This window comes from Anopheles maculipalpis, chromosome 3RL, assembly GCF_943734695.1.
Source record: "Anopheles maculipalpis chromosome 3RL, idAnoMacuDA_375_x, whole genome shotgun sequence".
Taxonomy (NCBI): domain Eukaryota; kingdom Metazoa; phylum Arthropoda; class Insecta; order Diptera; family Culicidae; genus Anopheles; species Anopheles maculipalpis.
Window position 1 is genome coordinate 48,500,515 of NC_064872.1, and position 18,195 is coordinate 48,518,709.

General features: G+C 43.2%; 3 protein-coding genes across 3 annotated transcripts in view; all 3 read left to right on the forward strand.

Moving 5' to 3' along the window:
* LOC126562156 (CXXC-type zinc finger protein 1-like) overlaps positions 1–5,754 on the forward strand; it is a 154,409-nt gene extending 148,655 nt beyond the window's left edge. Inside the window, exon 5 of the mRNA XM_050218585.1 lies at positions 5,745–5,754. The gene's annotated coding sequence lies outside the window, so the exon portion shown is untranslated. The remainder of the gene's footprint in view (positions 1–5,744) is intronic.
* Positions 1,936–5,300, forward strand: LOC126563554 (pyruvate dehydrogenase phosphatase regulatory subunit, mitochondrial). The gene is made up of 8 exons (XM_050220200.1): positions 1,936–2,498; positions 2,561–3,242; positions 3,308–3,401; positions 3,518–4,073; positions 4,149–4,356; positions 4,434–4,703; positions 4,793–4,993; positions 5,061–5,300. The coding sequence occupies exons 1-8, from the start codon at positions 1,996–1,998 to the stop codon at positions 5,298–5,300; spliced, it is 2,754 nt and encodes a 917-aa protein (XP_050076157.1). The 5' UTR covers positions 1,936–1,995.
* Positions 5,755–8,909: 3,155 nt separating the features above from the next.
* Positions 8,910–10,714, forward strand: LOC126562297 (uncharacterized). Its single transcript, XM_050218757.1, has 5 exons — positions 8,910–9,893; positions 10,090–10,242; positions 10,310–10,414; positions 10,500–10,589; positions 10,664–10,714. The coding sequence occupies exons 1-5, from the start codon at positions 8,910–8,912 to the stop codon at positions 10,712–10,714; spliced, it is 1,383 nt and encodes a 460-aa protein (XP_050074714.1).
* Positions 10,715–18,195: the final 7,481 nt, after the last annotated feature.

Sequence of the window (18,195 nt, forward strand, 5' to 3'; positions counted from 1 at the left end):
CAAATGTGGGAGTAAAACCGCTTCTTGTCGCATCATCCTGTAGGACTTGAGACTTGTAAGCAAAGCACAACATAAAACCTGTCGCTACAGGATAGAAAAATGGAATGAATTATATATAAATAATAAATAATGGAACAGTGGAATATTTCCACTGCGAAACGACTGAACTTTGGATGTCTTGTGAGGAATTCATTAAACATGCCTACTTTGATTATTTCGGTTTCTAAACCATTCTTCTAGAAGCTGTACATATCCTTGTATATCCTTCAACTTCAGGCTTCATCTTGTTTAGCTTTTGGGTTTTTCTTCTTCGGCGTTGGAGCAAATTCGTCCACCTTCTCGTATAACACCGTTGCGTCAGACTGTAGATTCTATTCTAAGTTGGTAGTCAGAAGCCAGAACTCAGCGTCGGCAACGATTTTCAAATGAGATATGTAAAGACAACGGGACATGTCCAACTCGAGACAATTACGATGAGGATTTGAACCCCAGTCGTGCTGTCCCATACAAACATTGCTACAGATTTCTTTACTTCCAATTGGTAATTAATACCTGCACTAATTCGCCTTGCGCCTTTAAAAAGTGACTTTCAGGCCAGTTTTGGGCGCATGAGGAGATATTAAGGGCATCATTCCGGGAAACAGGTCTGACCTATGTTCAACGTGAGATCGCACGTTGAATAACCCACCAACAGGGATCTGGCATACGCTCTCCTCTTGTGGCTATGGATATCGACGTGCGCTGTGTAGTATGGACTTCTTATTCTTCTTGGCGTAACGACCTCTAAGGTCATGCGGGCCATCGGAATGGCTTTCTAGACTGCCGATACCACGTAGTTGGTTAGTCAGACCTCATTACGGGGGGACGGTTCGGATGGGATTTGGAGTATGGACTAGTGCTGGGCAATGGGATCTATCCTTTCTCGGACTAATCCGGATTCCGAGTCCGGATTGGGATCCAAAATAAGAGTCCGGATCTGAATCCTTCAGGATTTGGATTTTAATTGGGATTCGGATCGAATTAGGAGGATCGGTCGCAAGGTGGATCCGGATGGGTCGAATCGAGTCCCACTTAGGAACGATTTTTCCCATCTCTAGTATGGACGATTCGACCATTCGACCAGAGAACGGTATAGAACTATACGCTACTCCCATCCAATAGATTAAAACACGCGGAAGTGCGTGCCAAAATTGTCAGGGATATCAAACGCTTCAAATCATATTATCAGCATAAATAGTATTGTGCATGGTGTTGTGAATGTTAAAAATGCTGATAAAGCATAGTAGCATTAGCCTTGTCGAAGTGATTAATTCGCAGTGCTTCTTAAGTCAGATTGTGATTGTATGCATTTGAAGAACCAGTTACCAAAAGCATTCTACATCTTCAGAATCTCATTTTTATTCGCTTGTGAAAAATGTTCCATGAACTCAAATGCTCGTATACAATATAATAAATACAATGAACATTTTCATCTAGAACAGTTAGAACTGGGAAAAATGTTTAAAAAAATCAGTTTTAACATTCTTAACAACTTACTAAAACATCAATTGTAGCTATCTCTTCAACTTGTTGTAATTCTTTATTCTCAAACGTGCACGTCTCTCACCGTTTCAAACAAGTATAGATTAAGGGATGCATGATAAAAAAACTTGTTTTGTTTAGATCGGCTGTCTTACGAACCATTATTAAATTGTATTTGAAATGGAAAAAGAACAACATTTTCAATAACTTACATTTACATTTAGAAAACCCGTTTTTACTGAGCAGTTGAGGGCACTATTCTAAATTGATAGAACGTGATGAAAATTAAAATTTCAAATATGAACTCGGAGCAGTATTCAACCAAGTGTTATAAATGCAGCTACGTTGCCATTGAAAACTGTCAACAAACATATGTTCTGTTGACAGTTCACTGCTCAGAAAAAAAAGAATGTATTTATTTATTGTGCTGTGACTGTTCTCGGTGGTTTCATGAAAAGTGCAAACAAATGATCAATGTTACCATCTATACTAACAGTCGGCAATCTATCCCGGGGTTTGAATCGCCTAAAACTAATCTCCGATACCAATCATGTGGAAAAGTTAACCAATCTTCGTCCTGCCGGGTATTCCACGATTGCCGGAGCGGACCGCTGGGAGGATGGTCTTCCTTCGCAATTCAGCAACACACCACCGAAAGATGCACGGGTTGTCATTTGCGGTGGTGGTATTATGGGAGCAGCGGTAGCGCATCAACTAGCACAAAGAGGCTGGGGCCAGCATACCGTTCTAATTGAACGGGGGCGAATTGGCGAAGGCAACCCGTGGCATTTTAGCGGGTTGCTGGGCGAGCTAAAACCCACCCATTCACAGGTGCTACTTGCGCAGACTTCGCTGGAATTGATTCGGGATTTACACGCCAAAGGTCTTCCTACAGGATGGAAACAGACGGGATCGCTAAACTTGGCACGAACGCGGGACCGGATGACCATGTTCCGTCGCATGAAATCGCAAAGCGTGTAAGTAGGATGGGCCAATATAATGGCGAGTCACATAATGCGTTTTTTTTTCTCAATTTTAGTGCTTGGAATGTCGAATGTGAAATCGTAACACCGGAGAAATGTAAAGAGCTCTGTCCGTTAATAGACATTGGCGATGTAGTAGGTGGATTATGGATTCCGAACGACGGTGTCGGCAATCCTAACGCATTCTGCCACAGCTTGGTACAAGAATCTCTAGAAAAAGGCTTAACGGTTGCGGAAAACTGCTCAGTTACTAGAGTGATACAAAAAGATGGACGAATTAAAGCGGTCGAAACCAGCAAAGGTACCGTGGAATGTGTGTACTTCGTGAACTGTGCGGGATTTTGGGCCCGACAGGTGGGACAAATGTCGGAACCGTACGTAAAGGTACCACTGCATGCGGCTGAACACTACTATCTGCATACCAAACCAATACCCGAGCTCGGCGAAAAGTTCCCGGTTGTTCGTGATTTGGATGGACACATTTACTTTCGTGAAAATGACGGATGTCTGCTAGCGGGTGGATTCGAAGCAAAGGCCAAACCCGCTTACGAAGATGGTGAAATACCTGTTTCGACGGCTGAACGAAAACTTCTGCCAGATTGGGATCATTTTCATCCGTTACTAGAAGAGCTCATCCGTCGCTGTCCATCGCTTAAGGATGTGGCACTGGAAAGGCTGGCCAACTGCCCGGAAGCATTTTCGCCGGACTGTAAATGGATCATTGGGGAAGCTCCGGAGGTCTGTGTTCCGACGAACCTCAAAATTCAACATCAGCATTGATATGTTGATTGCTTTTTTTACAGATACAAAATTATCTGGTAGCTGCTGGTATGAAAACCGTTGGAATGTCCGCTGCTGGTGGAGTGGGACGAGCAATAGCAGACATTATAACACAAGGTACTCAATGGGTATAAGAAATATAAGCTTGATAGACTATGAATATTACGTCAGTTTGAGAGGATGCACAGCGAATAGCCACTATGTCACTAACCACCATTGCTTCCTGTTTCTAGGTTACTCGACAGTGGACTTACATGAACTAGATATTTCCCGATTTTTGGGACTACACAACAACCGCAAGTTTCTGCGGGACCGTGTGCGCGAGGTGCCTGGATTGCATTACGATCTTAACTATCCGTTCCATGAGTTCCGAACCGGACGTAACCTGCGAATGTCACCCATTTTCCCTGCGTTAAAAGAAGCTGGAGCTGTCTTCAGTCAGGTGATGGGCTACGAACGACCTGCGTGGTTCGATAAGAAAAATTCTACTGATGAAAAGGGCAGCCCGAAGTTTCGTATTGCCACAACTAACGGCTTTGGCAAACCGCATTGGTTTGACCATGTGCAAAGCGAGTATGAAAATTGTCGCGAGAGAATCGGAATGAGTGATTACAGCACGTTTACCAAGATCGACCTATGGTCCAAAGGGAATGAGGTGGTCGATTTGCTGCAGTATCTCTGTTCGAACGATGTAGATCAACCGGTTGGATCTATAATTCACACTGGCATGCATAACCGTCATGGTGGGTATGAGAACGATTGTTCATTAGCACGACTATCTGAGAATCAGTAAGTATGATACGTTTGCACAGTTTACTGGTGTGGTGTGGTGAATTTGAATATAATATTTGCTTTCATTATTAGTTACATGATGATTGCACCGACGGTACAACAAGCAAGGTGTAAAGCATGGATTGAACGACATCTACCACCAGGTGGACGAGTAAGTGTGTCAGACGTTACGTCGATGTATACCGCCATTTGCATTATGGGACCGTTTACGCGAATCATGCTTTCCGAGCTAACCGATACAGATCTGTCGCCTAAAAGTTTTCCATTTTTCACCTGTAAGGTTAGTTGACGACAATTTGATTACGCTCGTAAATAACAATTCGAACGATAATAATCAACCCAATCTCGATTGTACAGGAATTGGATGTTGGTCTTGCTAACGGAATTCGCGCACTGAATCTGACTCACACCGGCGAACTTGGCTACGTCCTGTACATACCGAACGAATTTGCGTTACACGTGTACACGAAGCTTATGGAGGCAGGACAAAAGTATGGCATTCGGCACTGTGGCTATTATGCTATGCGAACGCTTCGTGTAGAAAAGTTTTTTGCATTTTGGGGTCAAGATTTGGACACGTTCACAACGCCCTTGGAATGTGGACGTATGTGGCGTGTGAAGTTTGACGTGAGTAAATCAATATAATATGAAAAAAAAAACAATCCTTTCAAGTAGTGTTGTACTAACAACGTCGCTTCATCCACAACTCCTTGCAGAAAAAGGTAGATTTTATCGGAAAAGAAGCGTTGCTGCAGCAAAGAGACAAGGGTGTGGAACGGATGTACATACAGTTGCTGATCAATGATCACGATCCGGATCTCGATCTGTGGAGCTGGGGCGGCGAACCGATATACCGTGATGGGCTGTACTGTGGGCAAACTACTACCACAGCCTATGGATTTACTTTCAAAAAACAGGTTTGTGTTAAGCGATATTTTTACGCAACATGTTGCGTACTTAGTCAATTACTTTTGTACACCGCAGATCTGCCTTGGTTTCGTGAAAAACTTACACCCAAGTGGTCGAGCGCTTCCAGTAACGAACGACTATGTGTTGAGCGGAGATTATGAGGTGGAAATAGCCGGAATACGTTACCCTGCGAAAGCGAACCTTCACTCGCCCAATCTGCCCACCAAGTACCCCGATCAGGAGCGTGAAGCGTATAAAGCAACGCGCGACAAAACGGACGAGTCGAACCTTTTGGCGTATCGGCCTAATAAATAGCCGCAAGCGACGGGGGCTATTTTTGTTGTTGAGCATTTTTTGTTCGGATTTTGATTAAACTTTTTAGAATGATTTGACTTGCTTGTTACTGACTAGTTTGAAATAAAGGAATTTATTTATCGCCAGTTTAAGTATATTGCCGTGCATTACTTCAAGAATAACAAAAGCATACTCCCGATTAAGCAACGCATGGTTAGCGCTTTAGCATAAAGACTTGAAGTGTTAACCATGTTGCAAAGAAACTTCTTAACTAATTTCTCGGCACATTTCGATTTTTTAGAGCATGCAAACAAACACGGTAGTCTTATATCTAATCTTAAACTAGTCTAATCCTAAACGGCACGCAGAATAAGTTGCAGCATTAGACGAAAAAAAAGAAAACAAAACAGAAAATAGGGAAGTGTAGGAAAGTTTAGGAAGTGGATAGTAACCGGGAATGGAAAGAAAGTAGGGATGTGTTGAAATCAAAGTGATGGGACGAGGAATTAAACATTTTGATGGCAATAAAGAGGGGATTTTTACGCCCCACATCAGTGCGACGTAAGGCAACATAAATTGGGGGACGATTTCGAAGGATGTGGGAGGGAACATATAGAGGGATTTGCATGAGCAAACCTGGGTCAATGATTGGATTGATCCAATCAAGGAGAAGTGCGGCAATAAATCAGGATTGGGAGATAGAACGGCGATCTTCAATCGACGCAAGACCAAGCAACCGGTATCTGTCCTCGTAACATGGCAGAGCAGTGGATCGATCGCCAAGAATTTTCCGAAGAACAATCCTGGTGAAGGACCTCTGCACCCGCTCTTTTCGATCAATGTGGATTCTTGCCGACGGGGACCAGATCTCCGAGCCATACTCCAGCATCGATCTGACCAGTGAACAGAATAAAGTCTTCAAACAACAAGCATCGGAGTAGTCACGGGCCACACGTTTAAGTACACCAAGAGTCCTCCTCGACTTGCTGACTATGGAGTCAATCTGGTGTGAGAAAGTGAGCCCCGTGTCGAGCAAAATGCCCAAATTCTTAATGACCGAAACACGCTCAACCAGAACCTGGTCAAGGGAATAGGGATGAACAAAAGGGGTGCGGGACCGGGACGTAATAACACTACATTTTATCCGACAGAGGGAAAGACGGTTGTGATTACACTAAGCACGAAAACGGTCAAGGATAGATTGAAAAACAACACATATAGGAGGATATAGGATAGAAGATTTTTAAATCGTCGGCAAAACAGAGGAAATAATCGGGTGCAAGGACAGTAGTACATCATTGATATAAAAAACAAATAACAATGGACTTAAGGCACCTTTCAAGGAGACTCGATAATTACGATCACACAGGAAAGAACGGAACAAGGCAAGCAAGCAGGTATGGATGCCAAGACGGGATTATAATATATTGAATATGTAATATGGTTGAATTTTAAATGCATGTTCTTAATGAAATGTGTCTTAGCCATATTTTCATCAGAATGACAAAAGGAGACTGAGAATCGATTTCTCGATGAATTAAAAAGTAGAATGGTATTCCTAAAATCTTTAACTAAAATTTATAAAAAAAATGAATCGGTTCATTGAAAATCGACATCATAATCTCTTTTCCACTTTTTTGCCACAGTAGATGGTATTTTTTTTTTCGTTTATTTATAGAGGCTTTAAGTCTTAGAGACTACATTCGCCGCTCTACTGTATAAAAAAAGAAAATGGTTTAATCTAATACAAAACTATCGTATATGTGGTTTCAAATATTATGGAAAACTATTACAATTATGGCATACGGTATCGGATAAGTTTAAACTATTGCTTAAATTTCTTTGTATGCATTACTGATGCGTAAAAATCTAATGACGCGGTTCTGCTGGAGTTTTTCGGGTGATAGGATTGTCGTTAAATCAGTTTCCAGTTGGCAGATGGCTCGGTGTGTCGTGTATCCAAGGCAATCGGTGAGTGATGTGGCGACGGTGGATTTTTCTAGGAGGTAGGAGTGTGTATGGCGGGTATGACCTATACGAAGGCGGGAAAGGACTCGTTGGATGTGTCTGGATTCGATAACTTCCCACGAAGAGGTGTTGTGCTTGATGGGACGGAGTTTGATGCTTTGACGGAGGTCTACGTTGTGGTGTTCCAGTGTTGGGAGATGATGGTGTTGATAAAGCGGATGGCATCACGGCGTGAAAGGTTGTTGTATGGTTCGTCAGGACGGAGCCGACCATCGTTGGCAAGTTGGTCGGTTTTCTCGTTTCCGTTGATTCCGGAATGACTCGGAATCCAACAGAAAACGATTGTCGGGGATGCAGGTATGGACTCTACGAGCAGGATGTGGGGGTCTTTGGAGGTGCCGTGTTCCAGGGCAGCCAGAACACTGGCACTGTCGCTGAAGATGATGTTCGGTCGGTCAGTCTGTAGTCCTTCGTCGGCGCCTAGTTGAATTGCTTCGGCGTAAAAGATGGAGGAGTGATTAGGAAATTTGATGGCGTAGTTGTCCGTGGTGGAGTGGATCCCACAGTCGGCTGATTCCAGATGAACGGATGAAAATGCTTGTATTTATTCAGTATTAGATGAGTTAAGATACTATTGGCGAGCGGAGAGAGCTTTGAAGTTCCCAGTCTATGGCAGGTCTATGTACGGAGGTACCAGGGACGAATTCCCCGGCGGGTGAATTGGATTGGTGGTAGTTGTTGGTTGGTGAGTGTCTGTAGTTCTGCGTTTGCTCTAGTGATGAGTAGATGTTATTATTTTATTGTACATTTTTGCATGTGCGGTTGCTTTGAATTACATGAAATTATTTGATTCAATTTAAATGACCTATTTTATGCAATATTTGTTGGATACACAAAACGAAACAGAAAGAAAGATAGGAAGAGATCTATGAGAACATAATGTAGCCATCGCAGATTAAGTCACTCTTTATTTAAATGCTTTCAAAATGTAAACAAACGTTACACTGCAAGCTTTTTTTTAAATTCAAGATTTAGACACTTCAATCTCTCAGCATCATCAGTTTCAATAACGTAAAGTTCTTATATATTTTATAAATTGATTGGAAAAATCCAATATGCCACATTCACCAAAATCTACACATGCGATTCATTCTTATTGAAGCACATTCTGCGATTGAATTGCTAACACTGAAAAGCAGTTAATATATCCCAACCAAAATCAATTAGTTATGTGTTCCATAACATATGCCTCTAGTAATAACCGCTACTCCTTATACCAGAACGCACTACATACAATCATATATGCATTTATAATGATTTGAAGTGCTTTACCCTAATCACTCCCAACAGTTGAAATCCGTACCCAGATATCCTTGGTGCCCGTGTATCCTGGGTGCACTCCATTAACAAGTGAGGACTTCTGCAATAATTACCACCACCAAACTCACATGAAAGGTAATGCTGCGAGCGGTTTTGATTGACGGCTCTATTATGAATTAAACGTTCAATTCGCACAATCAACCTGATCCCCTTGTCATGGTGCCTGATCCCCCCACCTCGTAAAAGCTCCGGTAAGGTGTCAACGCAGGACAGCCTGTCCCGTAGGGTTAAAGCACCAATCATGCACATAACCATTCTAGTGTAGTTCCTCTGCCAGTCCACATGGAGTGTGCCCGCAAGTGGTGGAAAGCAAACGCTTTCCTGGTAGCATTAATGCTGCGAGTTCTATTCGGTACGCAGGCAGTTATTTTTGCCGAACGAACTTCATCGAACCATTCTCTCGGGGACCAACACTCCCGGAGCGTCGTAGCACGATGGAGAAGAATTTCCAATTTCGCATCTGCAAGCGAAGGCGCTGCCGCCCGTGGGCTTTTTACGATGATGGTCGTGCTGCTATCGTCATGCGTCGGTTTCGGCACTTATTGGCATTGGTCTGATGAAATGGCGTTGACAAATGGCATAATTGCATCGTCCAGTTGCCGCAGCCAGGGCTGTACGAAATCAAAGCGAGCCTTCCGCATGGATGTGATCGGTGGATTCGCATTGCCGGTGTTAGTGACCGTTTGCATTTATCTTTACCGCTGGAATAATAGTGCGACGATTCGGGGGCTTAATCGCAATTTCAAAACTATCTGCCACAGTCAGCAAAAATGGCGGGAACACCGGCGGCAAGGCAGTTTCTGGGAGCAGTACGGTCGCCTAGCCACCAAGCAGATGTTTGAAGTGATGGCCTTGGGTATTCTATGGATAAATCTCAGACCCTTCAGCCACATGCAACACGACAGCGACGTTGAGGATTATCATGTTGGCAAATTAATTTCATCAATGGCGTCAATGTTTCCGGCCACCGTCTGCCTGCTGGTATCCATTGAAATGGGCATAAATTTTTCATTATTAGCTCGCGGATTAAACACCTTAAACGTTTCGTTCGATTCTTTCGTACGCTCCATTCCTGCCGTTGGTGTTGGTGATGCGATACGAAGATTTGATCGAAGTGCAGCGTGCAAAACTGCTAAACGTACTTATTTGCGCAATCTAGTGATGCAGTTCGATGAGCAAGGCCAGTTTACGGTCGAAATGGTGCAGTTTTATGCTCCAATCCTGCTAGCTATTGTTGGAATGCATTTTGTACTGTTCACGATGCAGGTAAGCCAGCCCCCATTACTGACTATTTTCAAGCAAATGTTAGGTACATTTTAGCAGACATAATTTTTTTTATCAGATACAACATGCAATTATGAATAAAAGTTCTTTCATAACCTAGGCACACTAGCTGGACCATTATGTCTTTGGATGACTCAAAATATGTTTAATCCATGTTGTGTTGTTTTATTCCTATAAGCTATTCCTGTGCTATCGACAAATGTCGCGTACAACAAGCGATTCGATGAACATCAATCAACTCGGTCAAACGCTTTTACCGATGCTGTCTGCCATTGGCAGCGCAGGACAGATCATATTCCTTGTTGATATAGCGGCAGACTTTAATGGGAAAGTAAGTTGCACCGACATGAGCATGTTAGAATGAGAGCAGTAAAATGATCATGCTTCTACGCCCTTAGCTGGACGATTACACGCTACCCATCTTGGGACGTTTGTCAGCTTTCGCTCATCATAAAGAACTTTGCAAAGGGCAAATGTATGATAACAAGGAATTTGACAAATGTGTAAATATCGCTGACCAGTAGCTAGTATAACTTGCTAGCTGAAATGTAGTTTAATTGTTTATATTTTTCATGCTTGTTTTTGCAGTTGACAACATTGTCTTTGATTGTGAATAGAGTTCGTGATGAGACAAGTCTATATGGATACTTTGACTTAGATCGCAGTCTAGTTATGACGGTAAGCAACCAACAACCGATATGGGAGTGTTACTACTCAGTTACTAAAGGGGTTCTTTTAAAATGTCGTTCCAGATAATAGCTTCTACTTGCTCATATCTGATCGTTTTAATGCAAGTGATGTAAATTAAACGAAGCTAGACAATGCTGTCAGCGCTTTTGAGCTGCGGAGAGGTGCATTTTCTTCTTCATGTATAAAAGAAATTATGACCGAACAGTTGGTGATCAAACATTTATATTTCAGTTCCAAATATAGTGGCTCGATAGTTCCTCTAGTGTGGCGATCCATATGCGTATTAATTACTTATTAGTTCGGAAAACTGATACAAATAGACTAACACTGCACATGTATAAATAACATCTACTTCACCTGTTCAGATAAGTTGTATTGCATCAGCAGTACGATAAAGCCGAGTGTCGAGCCCATTATCTGTAATACACATACAAACACATTTGTCAGTATACAAATCGTCTAACATCACTAACTAACATCACTTACATTAAATAAAAGCGAATTGTTCAACGATATTACGTCCGAAATGTCAATCGATGCACTTTTGTACATCATATGCAATGTCACTGATTCGTGCTGCGATCATTTAGAAAATAAAAATTAAATAGAATATATTAATAGTTCGCTTATGAGGGTTTTCTTCCTACCTAACGCATGCTTACCATTCGACCATAGTTGATCCCTGGCCGAACCTCCGATGGAATGTTCTGACAGACACTAAGGGTTGAGTCAATTTGCTATAAATATTCAATGTATCTACAATCAGCTGATACCTATTCGCTTATTTATCTTCGCAATATTTCAACATCTAACTTACCCTTTGATGAAACTTATTAAACCCGTAAATCATGGAATAAAAATCTATACCGCGAAGCAACAGCTTCAAGCTGCTACGAAGCAGTATTGCCCCATCCAGTGCATGGTTGTGGCGCATTGCATCGAACACTGCCTTCAAGCCGACGAACAGCTCATAACTCTGTCAAAAAAATAATTTTATTTTATAATTGTACATATTTCACAGTGCAAACCTTTTGCCCCCTCCAACCACTAACATCTGAAACCGTTCCGAAAAAGTGGTAAAATAAAACGGACGTTATGACGGCATTCTGAAGCTGGATGGTTGCAACAACCAGACAATTTAATTCTGCATCATCTTGGATCATTCGAACCACCCGGCGATAGCTGTGACTTTCATTCAGATTCAGCATGGCGTAGTTTAAGCTTTTGTACAAGCAATGTTTGGCATGATCAATAACCAGCATGTAAAGTTCGAGCGATCGAACATAAGTGGAAAGAATGAACGATGCACAAAACAGGGAGCATCGGTAGCTCCACGAGTGCAGCGGATCCGCTAACCATTGTTCAGGAATTGCATCGGTTATACTCGAGGCAAACAGAAGATGCAAAGTTACGATTATTGTCAGTCTAATCAGCCAGCGACTGATGATGCGCGGAAGTTTGCTGGCACGAGCTCCATTTTCGGACAATATGCTTTCACTAACGCTGATTGTTTCGTTCAACAAATTCGCTGTCTGCATGCGGTGGTGAAAGAATATGAAAAATGCTAAAAGCGCACTGCACCATTCAAGCAACAGCTCCAGCAGTGATATCCATTTCGTGAGGTCTAATGTATTTAGATCGTAGATTAATGCCAACAACGGCGGTATTCCTGATACCAGCACCAGCACAGCACAAACGGATGTCGCTGCTAGTCGGGTGGTCGTTTGCACGAATCGATAGCTTTCCCCGGAATACGACAGCTCGGCATTGAGGTACGGTAATGCGCCATACTGCACTAGTTTCAGAGCTCGTGAAACCATGCTGTGCTTTCCGCATACAAACGTGTACTAAATTGAAGGGTTTGTTTTATTGGGAAATGGGGAACATAGTCTGTATAGACATACTCTACTGTTAATGATGTGTCATGCTAATTTGTATTAATGAAAATGTGAGCAAAAGAGATGAATGATATGAAGTAATATTAGTTGGCTAACGTGATGGCTGCTTAAAAAGGATCAAATAAAAATATGAATCCATTCCTTCTTTGTTAAATGTTATGTTGTCTACGTCTTAATTGTTTTGGTTTTTTTTTTTGTAATGCCACGGGTGATCCGATGACTGGGCAACAGCGCTCGAGGGCGATTCCAACACTGCCGCGTTGACAATACGGCGCTGGTCCGTCATAATCAATTGTAAATAAAATAAATAAATAAATATATAAATTTTTAGGAATAGGAAGGAATTTATATATTTATTTATTTATTTTATTTACAATTGATTATGACGGTCCAGCGCCGTATTGTCAACGCGGCAGTGTTGGAATCGCCCTCGAGTGCTGTTGCCCAGTCATCGGATCACCCGTGGCATTACAAAAAAAAAAAAAACACTTAAGACGTAGACAACATAACATTTAACAAAGAAGGAATGGTGGAATACGAATAAGGATTGAAAGGATACTTGAGATGTGGAATCATAGGACAAGACCGTTGTCTCTGGCGATTCGGTAAATGATCCTCATGTAGGGTAGGTCACTGGTAGCCAACACTTCTCTAATTTCAGTACCCGGTCGTCTGCCGACATCCTCGATTGCGCTTAACAAGGAGGGTCTTGCGGTTTCAAATTCTACGCAGGACCACAGAGGGCGATCCACATCGTAGAATCCATCACCGCAGCCACACACTTTTCTCTGAGACAGAGTTATACGCTGTAGATGAGCATTCAACGCAAAATGATTCGATATCAGTCGAGACATAATTCGTATGAACGTCCGGTCTACAGAGAGGAAAAAAAATGATGAAATGGAAACGCCCGAGTTCATCCGCCTCCCACATGCTCTGCCAGCGAGACGGGAAAAGTTTCTATGGAAAACGCAGGAACTCCTGGGCCGAGATTGGTCGGTCGTAAAAAGCGCCTTCTTGGACGCCTGTTTTGGCCAGTGAGTCTGCCTTCTCATTACCGGGAATTCCACAATAGCGAGATCCTAAATTCCTTATCGAACATTGGGCCAAGCAGTTCAAGAATTTTTATGGTGAGGAAATCCTGACTCTTAACAGCCTTCGGAGATCTAAGAGCTTCAATAGCACTAAGGCTGTGACGATGTGAAGTGTGTAGATGAAGTACTAGTCCGAAGGTCTCGCTGCTATCATCAATAGTGCGTAAAATATTGCGGCTAGCTCTGCGGTTCAAACACTACATGGCTGCCTCAATTTGAAAAAAGCTTCGGTGGACTCGTTAAAAACTCCGAAGCCAGTTCCCTCCTCAGAGGATGATCCGTCAGTGTAGTACTGGCTTATTTGGTCTAAATGACGATACTTGTTCATGAAAATGCCCGGAACTATCCTCGGGCGAAGATCATTCGGTATGGTCTTAATTTCCACGCGCATCGAGGAATCTGATGTTAAAAGGGAACTGGAGTGCTCAGGAGGGGCAGCACGATTTAATGCCTGTGGAGCGCTAGGATGCACTTTTAGGGCAACAAAATCTTCATAAATCAAGAAAATTTTGCTCTTAGAACCTATCTCTAGAAGCGCTTCAAATTTTTTTATTATCAAAGGGTTTTGATACTGATCAACGGACTAGAAGGCGAAACAACAGCATTTCAAAACATGTTGTGTGTATTCATCTCTGCATTGTGTTTCTGTGTGCATTTCTAGGGACAGGTTGTGTGTAGATTTCAAGCTCCTTAGTGCAAGTCTAAGACAGCGCCATTCAAGCTTGTCAAATTAAATTTATTATGATTAAAATTACTATGACTTAGTTCTAATAAACAATCAATGTTTTACTTCACTCATATGTATTGCCGACAGTATTCCAATACACCTTGAACGGAATTGAGTGCTTCAAATCATCAGTAGCATTTATGCTCTTACCCTAACCATGGAGCAATTGCTAATTATCGGTTTAGTATGCTTCTTTTTCTTCTTATTTTTGACTTAATGATCTTCTAGATCATGTCTGGCTAGTTTAATGGTTTACTACTTCTTCTTCTTCTTCTTGGCTTAACGACCTCTAGGGTCATACCGGCCATCGAAATGGCTTACTAGACAGTTAACTATCGAAATGGCATACTAGACAACGTTGATACCACGTAGTTGAATAGTCAGTCCTCACTACGAGGGAACGGTAAGGGTGGGATTTGAACATCGCTCCTGCCGTGTGAAGACCGGTGCGGTAGTCGCCTTACCATCGTGTCTCAGCCGGTCCAGTATACATACACTCTGAACAAATGAATGCAGCTTTTTGTACAAACATGAAGCTGTCTAAAAGAATATTTGTTTATTCGTAAAATACTAACATTTTTTATGCAGAGATAATCCGCATCTTCAAGCCCTGAAAGTCGTAATAAATCCCAAATTTTTAATAAACTTTCAGTAACTATTTAACAGTTTTTTTTAGTTTTATCAATACACTAATCTATTTGACGTAAAAAAGATATAAATGAATGTTACATAAACTTTTTATATCTTTTCACACTAATAAAATATTAAACATTCATTTTAGAAAACTATTTATTTAGTAAAATGAACCCGCGTAGTGAGGACTGACTATCCAACTACGTTATTTTGTTATTTTATTTGTTGAATTCAACGGACCATATGTGGTCCCCTTGAAGCGACTTTTTTTACGTTCACATTTATAGTTAACATTTACTGTTTTGCATTCACCAAGTAATTGACCGCTTTGTACGTATACAATTAAGGAACGCAGAGCGTGATCTTCCTGGTTACGTTTCGGTAGGTATAATTAAGCGTCATCCGTGTAAATCAGGTGGCTGTCGGGAGGAAGTACCGCATCCAGTTCAGCATTTGTCCCGGAAAGCAAAGAACCTGAAGCTTGGCGAGCAGCAACGAATGCGGAACACTGTCAAAAGCTGCCTTGATGTCGCATCGCATCGATTTGAAGGCCTGCATAGATGTTCTTGTGGCAGGTGCTGATAAATTCAACCAGAATGGTCGAAGTCGAACGCTTGGAGACAAACCCGTGCTGAGCGGTGCTGAGGTAGTTTGAGGCAGCAGCAAGAAGAGGCTCGTACATGAGCAGCTCGAACATTTTTGCGTTGGCGCAAAGTGATGTGATGCCGCGATAGTTAGACGTGTTTGATTTGTCGCTGGGTAAACTCCCAATCTCAAAGATTCCCGAAAAATTGAGACTAATATGGCTGCAACAGCGGTGGCGCAGCGTTTCAGTATGGATGGTGGAATGCCATCTGGACCCGGAGCGATCGAGGGTTTTAGTCAATTAATGGCCCTGAAGATCGATGACGTTTCAATAATCGGCAAACTAGGAACCATGGCATCAAGGGGAACGTTTAGTAATGCATAACTTTTCTTCCTTTCGTCTGTAACCTCTTTCTGAAACGTGTCAGCAAAGCGCGCAGCAAGGATATCACAAACATCAGATTGTGAGCTCCCATGACGTCCTTTGAAACTAACGCAATTAGGATAAGCGGAAGATTTCCTTTTGGAGTTGATGAAGCTCCAAAGCGCTCGAGGGTTCCGCCGAGAACGTGTGCCTAGATTTCGGACATACACCATATAGCGGATTTTTTTGTAGCGTCGGTACACAGAGTGTGCTGTGTTAGTAGTTGCGTCGTAATATGCCACACCTGCGTGTGCAATACTCGCGAGAGGATGCTGCCTTGGCTGATTTTAACCTTCTCATAAGACGAAAACGGCAAATCCAGATCAGGCTGAACAGCCGACCAGGATATGTCTGGGAGGTTAAAGTCCCCCAGCAGCAGGATGACATCGCCAGGGTTAACAGCAACAGCAAACAGCATTGATGAAGCTAGGTTAGGAGCCAGGTTTCTGTGAACACCACTACATCGAAGTCGGAACCCGATACCGAAAGGCAACACTCATTAGTTTTCGAACGCATTCCCCGCACGTTTTGCTAGTAGAACGTTACAGTAGTCGGTGCGTGGTACGTAGTAGGCGAAGGATTGAAACGGGTCCTATTTCGTGGTGGGTTAACAATTGATGACGAACGATTTACCGTGAAAAGAACGATCGAGTGTAGATTTGCGCCCCTTCTCAACAAGCAGTATGCAATTACGTCATTGGTGGCCAAACGACACTTTAAAGAGGCCACCGCTTGGTCCACGGTAACAGCATTGGAAAGAAAGGACAGTCTGATCCAAATCCTATCCACATGCGGCTCAGGAACCACGGCACTAAGCAGTGGTGAAAAAGGATCAGTACCCACAAGTTCCTTCGGCAACGATGACGATTGTGGTACTTGGTATGCTGGTGCAACCAGCCCAGCTCCAGTGAAGGTCAGTGTGAGTCAGATAGATCACTTTCTTATCGATGGAAGGCACTTATAGGATATTATCGACGTAAGGACCTATAGAGGAGCAAACGTCGACTCAGATCATTTCTTGGTTATGGTTAAGTTGCGCCAAAAACATTGCGTCGCCAATAAGCTGCACTTTCAGCCTACCCCAAGACTCAACATAGATCGGCTGAGGCAAGCTGATGTGGCAAGGGACTTCGAAAACGCGCTTAGGGTAGCGCCGCCGGAGGACGATGTCCCTCAATGACCACTGGCGTATGGTGGAGCAAGCCATCAGCAACACCATCAGCAACACAACCGAGTGAACAATTGCCCGTGTGACACGTAACCAGAGGAAGGAATGGTTTGATGATGAATGCAGGCGAGCACTATCCGAGAAGAACGCTGCGCGTACCCGCAAGAACCAGCGCCAGACCCGGCAGAACGTGAAACACTACAGTCGACTGAAGAGGCAGCAGATCTGGCTCTTCCAGGACAAGAAGCGTAGCATCGAAGAGTCGGACGAGCAACTGATGCAGCAGTTATCTCAGTCGGGGGAAACTCGCAAGTTCTACAGGATGTTGAATGCGGCACGAGGCGGTTTTACTCCCATGATCGCTATGTGCCGCAGCGTTGAAGGAGATATCCTGTCAGACGAGCGAGAGGTGATCAACAGGTAGAAGTGCTACTTCGACAAACACCTTGACACCGGGGTCTGAGGCAAGGAGACGGACTCTCCTGTTTGTTGTTCAACATTGCTCTGGAGGGTGTCATGCGAAGCGTGGGCTTCGACATCCGGGGCACGATTTTCACCCGATCTCTCCAATTCCTTGGCTTCGCGGATGACATCGACATCATCGGACGGACAACTGCGGCGGTGTGCGAGGCGTACACCCGACTGAAACGCGAGGCCAATAGAATTTGATTAAGCATCAATGCGACGAAGACAAAAAACCTACTTGCCGGAGGCTCTGACTGTGATAGAGACCGACTCGGAAGCAGAGTATCAGTTGGTGGCGACGATCTCGAGGTGGTAGAGGAGTTCTGCTACCTAGGTACGATCGTAACTTAGGACAACAACGCAAGCAGCGAAATCCGAAGACGGATTGTTCAGGGGAATCGTGCCTACTACGGACTCCATAAACTCTTGCGATCTAGAAGACTCCAACAACATACGAAATGTACGATTTACCGCACCTTGTCCGGTAGAGGACCTTGTCCCATAGAGGACTACCAATGCACTCGCCATTTTCGAACGGCGAGCCAGCCAACTGAGCTGTTTGGCGGTGTTGATATCCTGACGGTAGTCAAAGGCGGAAGG

Excerpts from the sequence above, each read along its gene's own strand:
- LOC126563554 (XM_050220200.1), top strand. The coding sequence starts at position 1,996 with ATGTTACCATCTATACTAACAGTCGGCAATCTATCCCGGGGTTTGAAT. Across the intron at positions 3,243-3,307 it reads TCATTGGGGAAGCTCCGGAG|ATACAAAATTATCTGGTAGC; the intron begins GTCTGTGTTCCG and ends CTTTTTTTACAG. Across the intron at positions 3,402-3,517 it reads AGCAGACATTATAACACAAG|GTTACTCGACAGTGGACTTA; the intron begins GTACTCAATGGG and ends TCCTGTTTCTAG.
- LOC126562297 (XM_050218757.1), top strand. The coding sequence starts at position 8,910 with ATGGAGTGTGCCCGCAAGTGGTGGAAAGCAAACGCTTTCCTGGTAGCA. Across the intron at positions 10,415-10,499 it reads ACAAGGAATTTGACAAATGT|TTGACAACATTGTCTTTGAT; the intron begins GTAAATATCGCT and ends TTGTTTTTGCAG. Across the intron at positions 10,590-10,663 it reads ATCGCAGTCTAGTTATGACG|ATAATAGCTTCTACTTGCTC; the intron begins GTAAGCAACCAA and ends ATGTCGTTCCAG.